At 39.0% G+C, this 15,978-nt stretch overlaps 2 protein-coding genes across 2 annotated transcripts in view; both read left to right on the plus strand.

Annotated features, from left to right (window-relative positions):
* Positions 1-3,097: 3,097 nt before the first annotated feature.
* The window catches only part of LCN9 (lipocalin 9), a 28,102-nt gene continuing 15,221 nt past the window's right edge, over positions 3,098-15,978 (plus strand). The window contains exons 1-2 of the mRNA XM_046023203.1: positions 3,098-3,127; positions 4,078-4,150. The gene's annotated coding sequence lies outside the window, so the exon portion shown is untranslated. The remainder of the gene's footprint in view (positions 3,128-4,077; positions 4,151-15,978) is intronic.
* On the plus strand, positions 13,495-15,117 carry ZNF883 (zinc finger protein 883). Its single transcript, XM_046023202.1, is given in 5 exon segments — positions 13,495-14,335; positions 14,337-14,572; positions 14,574-14,604; positions 14,606-14,790; positions 14,792-15,117. Coding segments are annotated over 5 exon segments (981 nt in total). The 5' UTR covers positions 13,495-13,930; the 3' UTR covers positions 14,916-15,117.

Here is a 15,978-nt window from a genome sequence, read left to right on the forward strand (position 1 = left end):
CAGAAACATGCACACACACAACTGATTTTTTTCAAAGATTTTTTTAATTTATTTGCCAGAGAGAGATCACAAGTAGGCAGAGAGGCAGGCAGAGAGAGAGGGGGAAGCAGGCTCCCCGCTAAGCAGAGAGCCCACACACAATTGATTTTTTAAGTAAACTTTTTGTTTGAAAATAATTTTAGATTTACAAAAGTTACAAAGATGGTAGAGAGAGTTTCCATATGCCGGCCACCTGGTTTCTTCTGATGTTCACATCTTAAAGTTACCATTGTACATCTGTGAAAACTAGAAAACTAACATTTGTACATAAATATTAATCGTATTTTAAGCTTTATTTGAATTCCACTATCCTTTTTCTGTTCTAGAATTCAGTGCAGATATTTCACATAGAATTTAGTCATCATGTCTCCTTTGCCTCCTCTGGCCTGCAATTATTGATGCGTTAGTTAAATTACTCGAGACTGCCTCCTTGGAATCCAATTTTTGTGGGTAAGTGGCCTGGAGAGGACTTGAATTGACACCAGCCCCTCCCTCATTGCATGCCTCATATAACCGCCCTTCAGGTATCAGCCTGAAGAGTCACAGGTAAGTAGTCCTTCTGGTAAACAGTCTCTCCTGGGACTATGCATCCTTCCCTTAGATAAGACCCCTGCAACACTTACCAAAAACTCATACATTTTAGTTTGAATTGACCAATCTGGCCTTAGCCCAAGAATCCCAAAGCACTACACCCTCAAGCCCTAGTAAAGCCATATGCTCCAACGTTTGCTGCTCACTCTCTGCCTGACATAACCTCCCCCATGTGCCTCCTTGAGTGTGATGTAACTCCTCCAGGACCTGCGAGTAATAAACTTCTTTATTTCACTTTCCCTTGCAGTCTTTGTTGAACTTTGCCTTGACATTTGATACCCCAGGACGGTACTTAACAAGTGTTAACAAAAAATCACAAAACTGACCTTCCTACTCTTTCCTGTTTTTCACGATTTTGTCCTTTTGAGGATACTTTTCAGGATTTTTATAAAATGTCCCTCAGTTTAAAAAAAATGTGGCCATTCTAGGAGGTGTGTAGAGTATTACTTTGTGGTTTTAATTTGCATTTCCCTAAAATCTAATGATGCTGAGCATCTTTATGTGTGCTTATTGGCAATTTGTTTATCTACGTTGGTGAAATTTCCAAATCTTGTTCTCATTTAAAAAAAATCAAATCATTAGTCTTTTTATTATGGAGTGATAATAACTCCTTTTGTATCCTAAATACAAGTTCCCTCTTTCAGATATATTTTGCAAATGCTTTCTCCCTAACTGTGGCTTGTCTTTTCAATTACTAAGCAGTCTCTTCAGAGGAGGAAAACTTTTCATTTTTGAAAAGTCCAGTTTATCAGTTTTTCCTTCTATGGTTTGTGCTTTCTGTGTTCAAGAAATCTTTGCTGAAATTAAAGTCATAAAGATTTTTTCCCCTTTGTTTTCTTCTAGGGATTTGTTTAGTTTTAGCTCCATTTATGTTTAAGAGCCATATTCAGTTAATTTTAATATATTTGTGAATTAAAATTGAGGTACATATTTTTGCATAGAGATATGCAATTGATTAACACGTTTTCCAAAAAAAGGATTATCCTTTTTTATTGAATTACCACTCTGTCAGAAATTAAATATATATATATATATATATATTTTACTCTCTTTTTTCCTCTGATATTTACATCTATGCTTACCACATTGTACTTTTTCTGTAGTTTTCTTTTTTAAAAGATTTTATTTATTTGACAGACGGAGATCACAAGTAGGCAGAGAGGCAGGCAGAGAGAGAGGAGGAAGCAGGCTCCCTGCTGAGCAGTGAGCCCGATGAGGGGCTCAATCCCAGGATCCCAGGATCATAACCTGAGCTGAAGCAGAAGCTTTAACCCACTGAACCACCCAGACGCCCCTTTCTGTAGTTTTCTGTTGTGTTGAAATAATCTTTATTCTTCTTTTTTCAGGATCATTATGCATATTCTAGACCCTTTGCATTTTTACATCATGTTAGAATCAGCTTGTCAATTTCTACAAAGAAACCCGAAGAGATTTGATTTGGATTTAATTAAACCTATAAATCTATTTGGAGATAACCCTCTCAGCAATTTGAACTTTCCCTTCCACAGGCATGACATATCACTCTACTTATGTGGTCTCTAATTTCTCTGTGTGGTGTCTGTAGTATTCAACGTGCAGCCTTACACATATTGTATTGAATTTTTTCTAAGAGTTTCACGTTTAAGATATATTGTTGAAAGAAGAAGAAGGAGAAATCCAAAAAAGTGAATTTAGCAAGGTTACAGAATAGAAGTAATACAGTAATTGTATATTATATACTAACAATGAGAAGTTTGTGGCGGCTGGGTGGCTCAGTTGGTTAAGCGACTGCCTTCGGTTCAGGTCACGTAGGATCCTGGGATCCAGCCCCATGTCTGGCTCCCTGTACGGTGAAGAATCTGTTTCTCCCTCTGCTCTTCCCTCCGCTCATCCCCCCCACCCCCGAAATAAATAAAATCTTGGGGAAAAAATGAGAATTTTGAGTTGAAATGAAAATAAAATACCATTACAAAGGGTCTAGAATACGCATACCAGTCCTGAAAAAATCCCCAAATTCCAAAGAAGAATGGGGCTGACTGTGAGACTTACTTTTAGAATACTGTGTCTATAGCAGTGTTAATAGTGATTATGTCTTTGTTAAGGAATTCCATCTAGTTTGGGGTTGGTTTTTTTTCCTGCCCTTTTTAGCTTACTTGTTGAATAAAAGGTTATATTCATCTATTAATATAATGAATAGGCGTTCCTTTTATGAAAAGGTTAACGAAAAACCTGCATCCCTTCGGACTCATATTTGCTTATTGCAAAAGAGAAAAGTTTTCTTCCATCCTTTTTTCTTTTTTTTTTTTAAATAACGGAAGAAGGCCACGCCAGCTTGCAAGTAGCCAGGAGACAGAAAGGCAACTCCGGAAACCGCAGGAGATGCGGCTCCAGGGCGCCCGACCTTTGCAGAACATGCTGGGAAATGTAGTTCTAGGCGGCCGCGTGCGCAGGCGCGCTTCCTGGCTTGCGGAGTAGGGGGCTCTGGATAGTCCGGGGCCGTTCATTTCTCTTTGGCCTGGTGAGATTGTTCTTTTCCTGACTTCTGCCCCCGGGTGGTAGTTGGGGAGGGACCTCCGCTCAGGACACCTCACGACCGCAGGGGCTGGGGCAGGGGCGCGAGAGGCCTGGAAAACCCTCCTTCCCGGCTCAGGGGCGGGGGCGGAAGAAAGATGGGAGAATTGGAGATCCGAGTTCGCGTCTGAGTTCAGTGCAAGGGCGGGGGGGGGGGGGGGGTCTCTGCATTGGGTTTTAGCGGGTATAGGGCTGTGTCTGGATTAGGGGGAGGCAGAGCTCTGGCTGGGCATCCCAGCCATAAGGGTCGCAGTTTGGGCTGTCACTTGTGGGTTGGGAGCTGTGGGTAGGTCAGAGGACGGAGCGTGGGCCTGCGGGTCTTTTGGCTGTGCTGGGATCAGATACTCAAAGGGGCAGGGACGGCCGCTCCAGACCTTGTTTGGGAATTAGAGGAAGACTGATCTAGTAGCAACCCCCCCGCCCCCCCAATGTAGGATGTAGGTCTTCTGACACCCATTTCTTTGCTCTTTCCTCTGAAAAACAGTTTCTCCTGAAGTTTTTTTGGTTTGTTGTTTTGTAGGCAAATTTCTTTTCTTTTCTTTTCTTTTCTTTTTTTTAATTTTATTTATTTGACAGACAGCGATCACAAATAGGCAGAGAGGCAGGCAGAGAGAGAGGAGGAAGCAGGCTCCCCACTGAGCAGAGAGTCCGATGCGGGGCTCAATCCCAGGACCCTGGGATCATGACCTGAACTGAAGGCAGAGGCTTTAACCCACTGAGCCATGCAGGTGCCCCTGTAGGCAAATTTCTGAAGCCTCTTCTGTAAGGAGGTGTGGAATTGCTTCCCTACTTTCTGTGGGCTATGAAGAGCAGTGATTGTTCTGATTCACATCTAGGTAGTCAGACAGGGTTCCCGTAAAGACAGTCCTGATTTCTCAACGCCCTTGTCTTTTTCAGCTCTGCCTTCTCAGGTCTCTAGTTGACTAGGCAAGATGGCATTAAGAAGAAAGATCTGATCACATAGTCTTTGGTGAGCAAAACTTTCAAGACCAATTTGTACCCTAAGCTGTTTTTAATTTCTAAAGTGCCTACCTGAAGTTTGAAAAATCACATGTAGTTAAATATCCTTTGAAATTTTCTTTTTTTTAAAGATTTTATTTATTTATTTGACACAGAGAGATCACAAGTAGGCAGAGAGGGAGGCAGAGAGAGAGAGGAGGATGCAGGCTCCCCGCGGAGCAGAGAGCCCGATGCGGGGCTCGATCCCAGGACCCCGAGATCATGACCTGAGCCGAAGGCAGCGGCTTAACCCACTGAGCCACCCAGGCGCCCCTCCTTTGAAATTTTCTTAAACTGCTCATAATTTATATGTACACATTAATGTATGCAATTATGTAGTAATACATGTATAAATGTACCCAAATGTGTTCCTTGCTTTTTTATAAGACAACCATTTTTTAAGGATTTTATTTATTTATTTGAGAGAGAGAGGGATTGAGAGAATGAGTGGAGAGGCAGAAGGAGAAGCAGACTCCCTGTAGAGCAGGGATCCTGATGTGGGACTCCATCCCTGGACCCTGGGATCAGGGCCTGGGCTGAAGACAGACGCCTAACTGACCGAGCCACCCAGGTACTCCCCAAATATATTCTTTAAATATTGAAATAACTCCTAGCGTAACAAGATGCTCACTTATGAGAAGCATGTGAGAATTGAGACTGAGGAAACAGCACACTTTTCCATCTCATACTTCACTCCAGGTGGCATACTTTCTTGAGCCTGTCTGGAAACTTTAACTTTGTGCACATAAGATATACAAGTAAATCTTAATGCAACTCGGTTTTACTTTTTCTTTCCTGAAATATCTTCTTTTTGCCCAGTGGGAGGAAAGGTCTTTCTTTCTTTCATTCATTGAATAAATGTTAATGGGGGGCCTGCTTTTTTGCCAGGTAATGTTTGAGGCACTGGGGATACAGCAGTGAACAAAGCAAAGTCCCTGTGTACACAGAACTAATGTCTAGGGTGGGCACACAGACAATAAACAAGTAAATGTAAGTGTGTCAGATAGTGACTTGCAGAGGAAACTACACTAGAGTAACAGGCTTAGGGAGAGCCAAGGACCGCTGTTATTCATGAGTGTGACATTGAGTACAGACTTTAAGAAAATGAGAAGGTGAGCATTGCACATATATGAGGTTGGGGTGAGGCTTCTTAGGCAGAGGGAACAGCAAATGCAAAGGCCCAGAGGTTCAAATGTGCTGAGCCTTTATGCAGGCCATTGTGGACAGAAGAGTGAGTAACAGCATAGTAGATGTTGGGAAAGGTAGGAGGGGTCCAGATCCCATAGGGCTGTGTAGGAATTTGGCTTTTACTCAGTGCGAGAGGAGAAGCCATAGGCAGTTGGCTATAGTAGTTCTTGTTTAATCAGCTCTACTGCGGTATAATTTACATGCAATTTATTGATTTTTGTAGGAGGATTTTGAGGAGAGAAGTGACATGATTTGGCTTATATGTTAAAAGAACCATTCTGGATGCTCTATTGAAGATAGACTGCATGGGAACAGGAGCAGACGTAGGACATTTAATTAGGAACTAAGGCAGCAATCCAGGTGAAAGATGATTGAAAGATGATTTCCCTGTTTTCTTTCTTTCTTTTTTTTTTTTAAAGATTTTATTTATTTGACAGAGATCACAAGCAGGCAGAGCGGCAAGCAGGGGTGTGGGGGAGGGGGAAGCAGGCTCCCTGCTGAACAAAGAGCCTGATACAGGGCTCTATCCCAGGATCCTAAGATCGTGACCTGAGCGGAAGGCAGAGGCTTAACCCACTGAGCCACCCAGGTGCCCCGATTTCCCTGTTTTCTTTACTCTCCCGTTCCTGCCAACTATGTGGCAGTAACTAACACATTACTCACATCAGACCTCCAGGTCCTTCCCCATGATCACCCTCCGCTGATGATCCTGCTTCCTGTTTCACCGAGAGAAGAGAACAACCAGAAAAGAACTTCCAAAGGCTCTCCACCCTCACATTCACCAGCCTTTCTAGAAGTATTTCCATGTAGTCTTTCCTCTCATTTATGGCCAACCCCTCTACTTGTGCGTTAGATCCCACTTCTTCTCATGTACCCAGACCAGTGTCTGGGATAATTATTGGGTAAAATTCTTGGTAGTTCTGTTGTTCATATATATATATATATATATATGTATTTTTAAATAGATATATCAAGAACAGTAATTTTTCCAGAAAAATTATAAATGATATACTATCCACCTACACTGTTATGCCTTGGAAGAAATCTCTACAGTTATTTTATGCTTCTGTCGTTCTTGAGTTCCAAGGGATTTCTGTTCGAAGAGCTCAACTATGCTCTCTTGAAACAGAGCTAAATGTATAGGATTTCCTTCTCTTCCAAGTGTGTCTCATTTTCAGTTTAGTTTATTTCAAAAACAGTAAAGACAAGACACCTTAGCCAATTCTCAAAGCTTTGATGTCTGTATTATCAGCTTGGGCTAAAACCATTGAAATGCATATTGATTTCAGTTGTGTGCAGATCCCATTGTCATTTGTGAGTGGAGATTTGCTTAACAGGCATTCAAGTTGCATGTGTCAGCTGGGAGTCTGTCCATTTAAAATGTTTACAGCTGGGCGCCTGGGTGGCTCAGTGGGTTAAAGCTTTTGCCTTTGGCTCAGGTCATGATCCCGGAGTCCTGGGATTGAGCCCCACGTCAGGCTCTCAGCTCAGCGGGGAGCCTGCTTCCCTCTCTCTCTCTGCCTGCCTCTTGTGATCGCTGTCTGTCAAATAAATAAATAAAATCTTTAAAAAAAATGTTTACAGCTGTCTACCTGTTTGATTAAAAATGGATACTTTGTTATGTTCATCAATATTTCAACACTTAATTTATAATGTATTCATGTCTTTAGAAAGATTCAGGAAAACTTGAATAGCCCATTGCTAAAACCTCTAAACCCCTGAATTTTAAATAATTTTTATCTCTGGATTTGACTGATAATTCAGAATATACTTTTGGTCATTCTTGTCATTTTCTTTTCATCAGTAGTGCTTGGACGATTTTTAATGGAGAGAAATAATTCCGCACTTGAGAATGGGGGAGAGGCTACAGTGCTAGCGCGGCCCGTGGCTAGCTGTGTGGCCTTAGGCCAATTTCTTAACTCCTGCTGGCTGGACTTGTGTCTTGGGAAAACTAGGAAATTAGTTGTCGTGTTTCCCAAACCTCTTTCTAGCTCAAATGCCTGATATTGTGACATTGTTTGCAAGGTTCTGAAGGTAAAAACCTCTAGCATCTGGTCCTGTGTTCATTTTCTTGTCTCTACTTCTCTAACAATATCAGAGTCAGCCCCCCCAAAAAACCCAAAGAATTCACAGTTAGATGATCTGAGGAACATGGCAAAGATTAGGACAGTCACATATCTTTGCCTGGCTGAATTGTGGGGATGGTTCTGAGTTGAGAGAACAGTAACCACAGAGAGTTTTAATGACAGATGTCAGGTCACCTGTGTACTAGGAAGAGAGACAGGGTCTATGATGACATTTTTGGGGGGTTGTCATGGGTTCTGTCTGGCTGCTCAGATCCAGAAATCTCACCCAGCAACAGCAGAGGTATGGTTTAGAATTCAGAGGTGCAGGCTTCCAGAAACCAAGCTGAAAAAGGAATAAATATCAGTTTGTAGAATTTAATCAACAAGTACTCACTGAAACATCTAAAATGCGCCCTACCAAGCACATGGGGTTTTAAAAAAAAATCGGTGATTATAGTCCTTGCTCAGAAATAGGAAAGCTGACCACAGGGAACATTAACTCTAAACTTCCTTTGCAGTTAGAAGATGTTCCATAAATGCTGGGTTGAAAAATCTAATTACTGATGGTTTAGCTGTCAGTAGGTCTGCATAGAAGGGGGACAGATCAGATGATATTTTAGGATCCTAATCCTGTTCACTCTGAATTTTTTATGGTAATATCATAATACAGTCTATACACTGATTGACTCTTAAGACAAAGGAAAAATAGTGTCTTTTTTTTTTTTAAGATTTTTTTTTTTTTAATTTGACAGAGAGAGATCACGAGTAGGCAGAGAGGCAGGCAGAGAGAGAGGAGGAAGCAGGCTCCCCACTGAGCAGAGAGCCCGATGCGGGGCTGGATCCCAGGACCCTGAGATCATGACCTGAGCCGAAGGCAGCGGCTTAACCACTGAGCCACCCAGGCGCCCCGGAAAAATAGTGTCTTAAGTCATACTTCTTTAAGGGAGCAGATGTAACTGGCAGGATGCTGTTGTATGAAGGCTGCTGGATTGGAACTCGAGAGAAGTCTCACTCATTCAAGAAATATTTATTGGATGTGTGATACGTGCCAGGTTCTATGTGTGGAGCTAAAGACAGAAGAGTAAGTTAGACAGTGTCACTGTCCTCAAGAAGATTATGCTCTAGGAAGGAAAAGAGAACATTGAAAGTAGAATACTGAAGTACAATAAATGTAATAATAGAGGAAGTATAATGTGCCATGGGTTAATTTTTGCTGGTAACATGATTATTATTAAAATATATGATTCGAACAATGATAAATTTGGTGTGATTATAATGAGACTTTAATATGTATAAATAAGTGCCCTTTAAAAAAAAAAATTCCCTCCCTGAAAGGCTATTGCAGTTTAAAAATCCACTAATGTTGTATGAGAGCACCTGTTTCCCCACATACGTAAGCAATACTGGATATTATCTGTATTTTAACATCTTTGCCAATCTGATGTTTGAAAAATGAGGTCTCATTTTAATTTGAGTTCCCATGATTAAAAGTGAGGTTGAAAATCTTTTCATTTGTTTTGGCCATTTGTGTTTCTTCTGTAATTTTCCTGTTTGTTTTCTTTGCTCACATTTGTATTGCATTATATTTTTTCTTAATGGACTTGTAGAAATTCTATATAATACAGCTAATAATCCTTTTGTTTTATTAAGTTGGGAATATTTACTCCCAGTATGGCTTTTCTCTTAGTTTCATTGATTGCCTTATAGGTTTATGTAGTCAGATCTGAATGTTTTCCTATATAAACACCAGGTTTTACATTTTTAAGGGACTTTCCCACTGCAAGGTTATAAAAATATTTTTCTGATATGTTTTCTGGTTATTTTGTAGTTTTACTTTTATTTATTTATTTTTATTATTATTATTTTTTAAAATATTTTTTATTTATTTGACAGAGAAGAATCACAACTAGGCAGAGAGGCAGGCAGAGAGAGAGGAGGAAGCAGGCTCCCCGCGGAGCAGAGAGCCCGATGTGGGGCTCGATCCCAGGACCCTGGGATCATGACCTGAGCCGAAGGCAGAGGCTTTAACCCACTGAGCCACTCAGGCGCCCCTTGTAGTTTTACTTTTAATGTTTCACTCTAATTCACCAACAATTTAAGGCAACGGCGTTAAGTTTATTTTTTCCCCTCAATGGATAGGCCCTTGTCCTAAGATCATTTATTGAATCTCCATCTTTCCCCAAGTATTTGACATGCCACATTTATCATGCATTACATCCCTAAAAAGAGTGGGCCTATTTCTAGGCTCATTATTCATTTTCATTATTTTTTCTGTCTGTTCTTGTGTCAGGACTACCCTGTTTCAATGAACCTACGTATATTTTGTTACATAGTACGGACGCGTCCCCGTTTGGCCTCATTTTGTTTTTGTTTAGAAAAACGCATATTCTATAAGTAAAATTGGGAGGCATATCAGTTTTGTAGGACTGCTTTAGCAAAATACCACAAAGTGCATGGCTTAAAACAATAGAGATGTATTGTCCCGTAATTCTGGAGGCTGGAAGTCCAAAATCCAGGTGTCGGCTGGGCCATGATGCATCTGAAACCTGTAGGGGAATCCTCCCTCGCTTCTGGTGGTTTGCCCTCAGTCTCTGGCATTTCTTGCTTACACTACATAACTAATCTCCGCTTTCATTGTCACATGGTGTACTCCCGGTGTGTCTGTGTCTTCACATGACTTACAAGGGGCTTACCCTACTCTAGTATGACCTCATCTCTATCTGCACTGACAACTCTTTCCAAGTAAGGTCACATTCTGAGGTCCTGGGGGTTGGGACTTTTGCATATTTGAGTGGGGAGGGTACCTTCAACTCACAAGAGAGCGCTGGTGTCTTTAAGATACTGAGTCTTTCCATCCAGAAACATGCATTTTCAGTTGGTTCTCTTTAACTGCTGAGAAGTGAGCAGAGGGTTGCTATTTTGAGGTGACCATGCCTATTTTCTTATACTGCTTTATGATTTTTTTTTGTCCCTGATTTTCAGAAGTTTGACTATGATATCCTTGGATGTGCTTTTCTTTGTATTTAGCTTGCTTTTGGCTTAGGACTTCTTGAATCTATGAGTCATCAGTTGGGAAAATCTTCCATCCTTATTCCTTCACGTATTGCAATGTTCTCATTCTCTCCTCTTGTTTTGCTTCTTTGTACTCTCAGCAGATACATAGTGTCACCAAATAATGTACTTTTAACCACTTTTTTTTACTTAGAACTGCAAATCGTCTTTGAACAACTTGCTAGCCCTCCACTTTGTTATTTTCAGTTCTTAGCTTTACTCTTTCCATGATAAATGATTGCATGAGTGATCCTTTAGTGAGTAGTTATTTGATGTGTTAGGAACCAGAGACATTGGAGGAGGTGCTGGTGAACTTTATCTTGTAGGAACGAAAAGAACCAGATCATTATCAGACACTGTAAGGGATGTGATGGCAATTGTAGGAGGCTTGTCTCCGTAGATAAGTAAGGCTTTGTAATTAATGCAGATTACAGTGACTTTTCCCCCAAATATCAAAATATGTTTTATAAGTGTTTATCTGAGATTGGGCTTTGAGTTTGGGGACCAGAGGTGTTTTATTTTGTTTGCGTACAGAGTTAAGATGTCTTTTCTTCACAACATTGTAAGTGGATAGTTTTATTTTGCCACCTTAGCATCAAGATTCCTTTATCTCAGAGTTCCTGAAGACAACTTAGGGCACACTTATGAGATCCATCATAAACATCCAAGCCTATATCCTAAACCAAGAATGGGATATCAGCTTTTTATTTATTTATTTATTTATTTATTTTATTTATTTATTTGACAGAGAGAGATCACAAGTAGGCAGAGAGGCAGGCAGAGAGAGAGAGAGAGGGAAGCAGGCTCCCTTCTGAGCAGAGAGCCCGATGTGGGACTCGATCCCAGGACCCTGAGATCATGACCTGAGCCGAAGGCAGCGGCTTAACCCACTGAGCCACCCAGGCGCCCCGGGATATCAGCTTTTTAAATTGGATGTTATCTTTCAAGTAGGAAGAACCCTATTTATAGATAACAGGAAAAAATGGGGAATACTTAACCAAGAAAAAAATCAGATAGCTAAGTAACAACCAAATAGCTAGAAATCCTTGTAAGTAACAGTCCATCTGTCCATTGTGCTGGTGGTAGTAACAATATTGGTACCAGGAGGTAGATTTAGAAATGTTGGTTAGTGCCCACTGTGCAGAGTCCTTTAATCGGTGTCAAAAACTGAGTTCATCTAGTTCGAACATCAGCTTCATATCTACATATCTTTATCCATCTCCTTACGTAACTCTGTGATCTTAGAGAAATAGATATCAGCTCTTCTACTGCTAATTAGTCTGTCCTTCTGTACCCCAGACTCCATTCTTTTCCACTCATCAAGGTTTTAAGACCTTGATTTATTAATTATTTCATAATTCAGTCATTCTCAGTTCTAACTTCCAATAGTCAAAAGTTTTTCTTTTAAAGATTTTATTTATGTATTTGACAGAGATCACAAGTAGGCAGAGAAGCAGGCAGAGAGGAGGAAGCAGGCTCCCTGCCAAGCAGAGAGCCCAATGCGGGGCTTGATCCCAAGACCCTGGGATCATGACCCGAGCCAAAGGCAGAGACTTTAACCCACTGAGCCACCCAGTTGCCCCAAAAGTTTTTCTTTTAAAAGAACTCCTTGCATAACATAATTTAATTTTTATCCACCTTTTAATTTTGTTCTCTCCTTTCATTACCAGACTTGCTGCATTTGTAGCTAACAGCCTCCATTCCTATTCTGTTGTAGTCTTTGAAGTAGGTTATTATCTTCTATTTTTATACTAACATTATTTGGAAGACACTCCTGAATCTTAAATTCTTTCTTGATAGCACCCTGTTCTTAGTCCTTTCTGTAGTCAGAGTTTCTGCTGCATTCGATGTTTTTTCTTTGCTTCTGTGACATCAGTTGATTTTTTTGTTATTGTTCTTGTCCCTTTCCAAATGCTTTTTTAATTAGCTTTACTTTTGCCTTAGCACAATTGCACATGCTTTTAAGGTTTACTTTCTACTTGTTTATTTTTTATCTCAGAGAGTCTGTGCATTCTGATATCTTCATAGTCCTCCCATGTCATTAACTCCATGAAATGTTTTTTTTTATTCCAAATATTGCATTTGAATCCTGTCCCCATAGTTTTCTTGCTTAGAGTCTGTCTCCATTAAATGTCCCACTTCACTTTCAATCACTTTAGACGCAATATTATGAAAAATGAAATCACCAACTTACACTAAGTCACCTCCTTTTCCTTCAATATTTCTATTATTAGTACCACTATTAGGGTACTGTTAGTTCCTCTGTTAGTACAACAATTAGTACGACCATTAGTTCCAAAGTTATTGACAAAGAAACTTGTATCCTTATAAACTTCATTTTGTAAAAAGTCCCCATAATCAGTGTTGGTGTTTTTTAAAATTTCTTTCTTCTTTTTTGTGTTTTAGATTTACTCCTACACTAAGTTATTGCTAGTATGATCCTAGTCCAGGCCCATAACACTTATTTTATCCTTTTTACTGAATTCAATAGCCTTTTTCTTTCATTATTCACTTTAAATAAAATTAACAAGCATCTTCATCTAAAATATTTCATATTTATCACTTTGCTACTAAAAACTTTAGTTTTCCTATCTCCTACTATATGGTATTGAATTTCTGTGTTTGTCAGAGTTTTTATTATCCAGTCACATTTCACTTTTCCTTTCTTATTTTTTTAATCTCTGCTTTCCAAAAACATTCATTTGAATTAATGTCACTGACTTTTTTCATGTCATGTACTTACCTGTGTCTTTATTTTTTTTTTGTTATATATATTTTGTCTCAATGTTTCCATTTCTTTTACTCTCCTATCTGTATTGCTCCTTCCCTTCTTTAGACTTCCATATTAATCAGGAGTTATACTGTATAATCTTTTGTTTCATTACAGCACTGGTTCATTTTTACTATTATTATTATTTTTCTGTTATTGATGAGCAAGTTTTGTTTTTTCCTTTTATATTCCAGAGGTAAGAGATACTGTCTTTTCCTTAATCCTGGATACTATATCCAAAGTCAGAACATCAACTCCAAAGCAGAAAGCTTCTGAAAAAGAATAGTGTCATGGCATAATGTTAGACATTTTTCTAAATGATGGTTCCTAAAACTTGGCAATAGAAGAATTGGAATTTGATAACCAACTTGAGAAACACTAGTAAAAGTGAATTACAAGGACACTCAGTTAAAGAGGAAAATCATTAATATAATAATTTTCAGGAAATATTTAACCTGAGCTCAACTCTTTTCAAACAACTGAGAGTTTTTAAAGATAAGTATGACATAATTATGACATAAATGATAGAAGCTTAAAGCATAGGTGTCAGTTGATTTTTTTAAAAGGCAACTCATAAATGGAAAATAATTTATTAGATATAAGCAAGGATGCATTTTTATCTCAAACCTTATGTATTCTGGAAACAGTTTAAATGTAAAGCCATAGTTCAGTACTAATGGAACCTAAGAAAATTTGTATGAGAGAGAAGCATGAATGTAAACTGTGCGGTAAATCCTTCAGCCAGAACACTAATCTTATTCATCATCAAAGAATACATACTGGAGAGAAGGCTTATGAATGCAATGAATGTGGAAAAGCTTTTAGTCAGAGCACTAATCTTATTCAACATCAAAGAGTCCATACTGGGGAGAAACCTTACGAATGTAGCAAATGTGAAAAAACTTTTAGTCATAAGTCATCCCTTAGAAATCACGAGAGAATTCATACTGGAGAAAAACCCTACCCTTGCAATGAATGCGGGAAGGCTTTCAGTCATATTTCAGCCCTTACTCAACATCACAGAATTCATACTGGAAAGAAGCCATACGCATGTATTGAATGTGGGAAAACCTTCAGCCGGGAGCACACATCTTATTGAACATCAGGGAATTCATTCTGGGGAGAAATCCTACCAGTGTAAGGAATGTCAGAAGGTTTTTTGCCATAGCACATCACTAATCCGACATCGGAGAACTCACACTGGAGAAAGACCCTATAAATGCACGGAATGTGGAAAAGCCTTCAGTCATACCCCAGCCTCCATTCAACATCAGAGAATTCATACTGGAGAGAAACCCTATGAATGTAATGAATGTGGAATGTGGAAAAACCTTCAGCAGAAGCACACACCTTACTGAACCTTACTGAACATCTAAAAATTCATTCTGGTGAGAAGCCCTATCTATGTAATCTATGTCAAAAACTATTTTGCTATAGAACATCACTAATTCGACATCAGAGAACTCATATGGGAGAGAAACCCTACCAGTGTGATGAATGTGGGAAATCTTTCAGCTTAAGCTCAGCCCTTACTAAACAAGCAAACACACACAGGGGAGAAACCTTATGAATGTAATAAATGCAGTGATGTTTTCTGTCAAAGTACATCTTTAATTCGACATCAAAGAACTCATTTTAGAAATGAAATCCTGTCAGAGTAATGCATGTGCGGAGCCTGCAGCCATAGGTCATCACTTATACCCGAACACTGAGTGGTAAGAAATTCCACGATTGTTAATGCAAGAAAAACTTTAGGCAAAATGTTCATTTTGTTTGTACTGAGTAAAAGCATTGTTCTTGCAATTAATCCTGAAAATGTGTTCTTGTTGAGATAAAAACTTATAATGGAATTATCCCCAACCTTGTTTGAATAATTTATTACATATTTATATATTTGCTTATAATAAAAGGTTTTTCAGGCACAAAGTTTTAGTGGGATGATGAAAATTGTTTATATATCATCTTTTATCCTTTTAGTAATTCTCATGTTATTCTTCACTGTTAAAGAAACAACTTTATAGCAGGTTTGAGTTTTTTAAATTAACAAGTTTGTCTAATAGCCATATAAGAGAATATGTCACAGAGAAATGTGCATTATTTTCTAGTATTCATGAAATATTTTTAATGGAATATATATATATATGTGTGTGTGTGTGTGTGTGTGTGTATATATATAGTTTCTTGCCAAAGTGTATTATATATATATATATAGTCCATTAAAAATATTCCATGAATGCTGGAAATATGTGTGTGTGTGTGTGTGTATACACACACGCATACACATATATATATATATATATTCCATTAAAATATATATACACTAAAGTGTATATACATATATTTTTATATATTTGTGTACATATGGTATATGGTCCATTAAAAAATATGTCTACAAAGAAAATATTAAACTCTTCCTAAGGGAAATATTCAACCCTTCCCATTTTTTTTTAAAACCACAATAAGATAAGAAGTAGATATAAGGGGCACCTGGGTGGCTCAATGGGTTAAAGCCTCTGCCTTCAGCTCAGGTCATGATCCCAGGGTCGTGGGATCGAGCCCCACTTCGGGCTCTCTGCTCAATGGAGAGCCTGCTTCTCCCTCTCCTCTGCCTGCCTCTCTGCCTACTTCTGTGACCTCTGTCTGTCCAATTAAAAAAAAAGAAGAAGAAGAAGTAGATATGAATAAGTTAAAATGGCAACACAAAACTTATTTAAAAATCACAGA

This window comes from Meles meles, chromosome 11, assembly GCF_922984935.1.
Source record: "Meles meles chromosome 11, mMelMel3.1 paternal haplotype, whole genome shotgun sequence".
Taxonomy (NCBI): Eukaryota; Metazoa; Chordata; class Mammalia; order Carnivora; family Mustelidae; genus Meles; species Meles meles.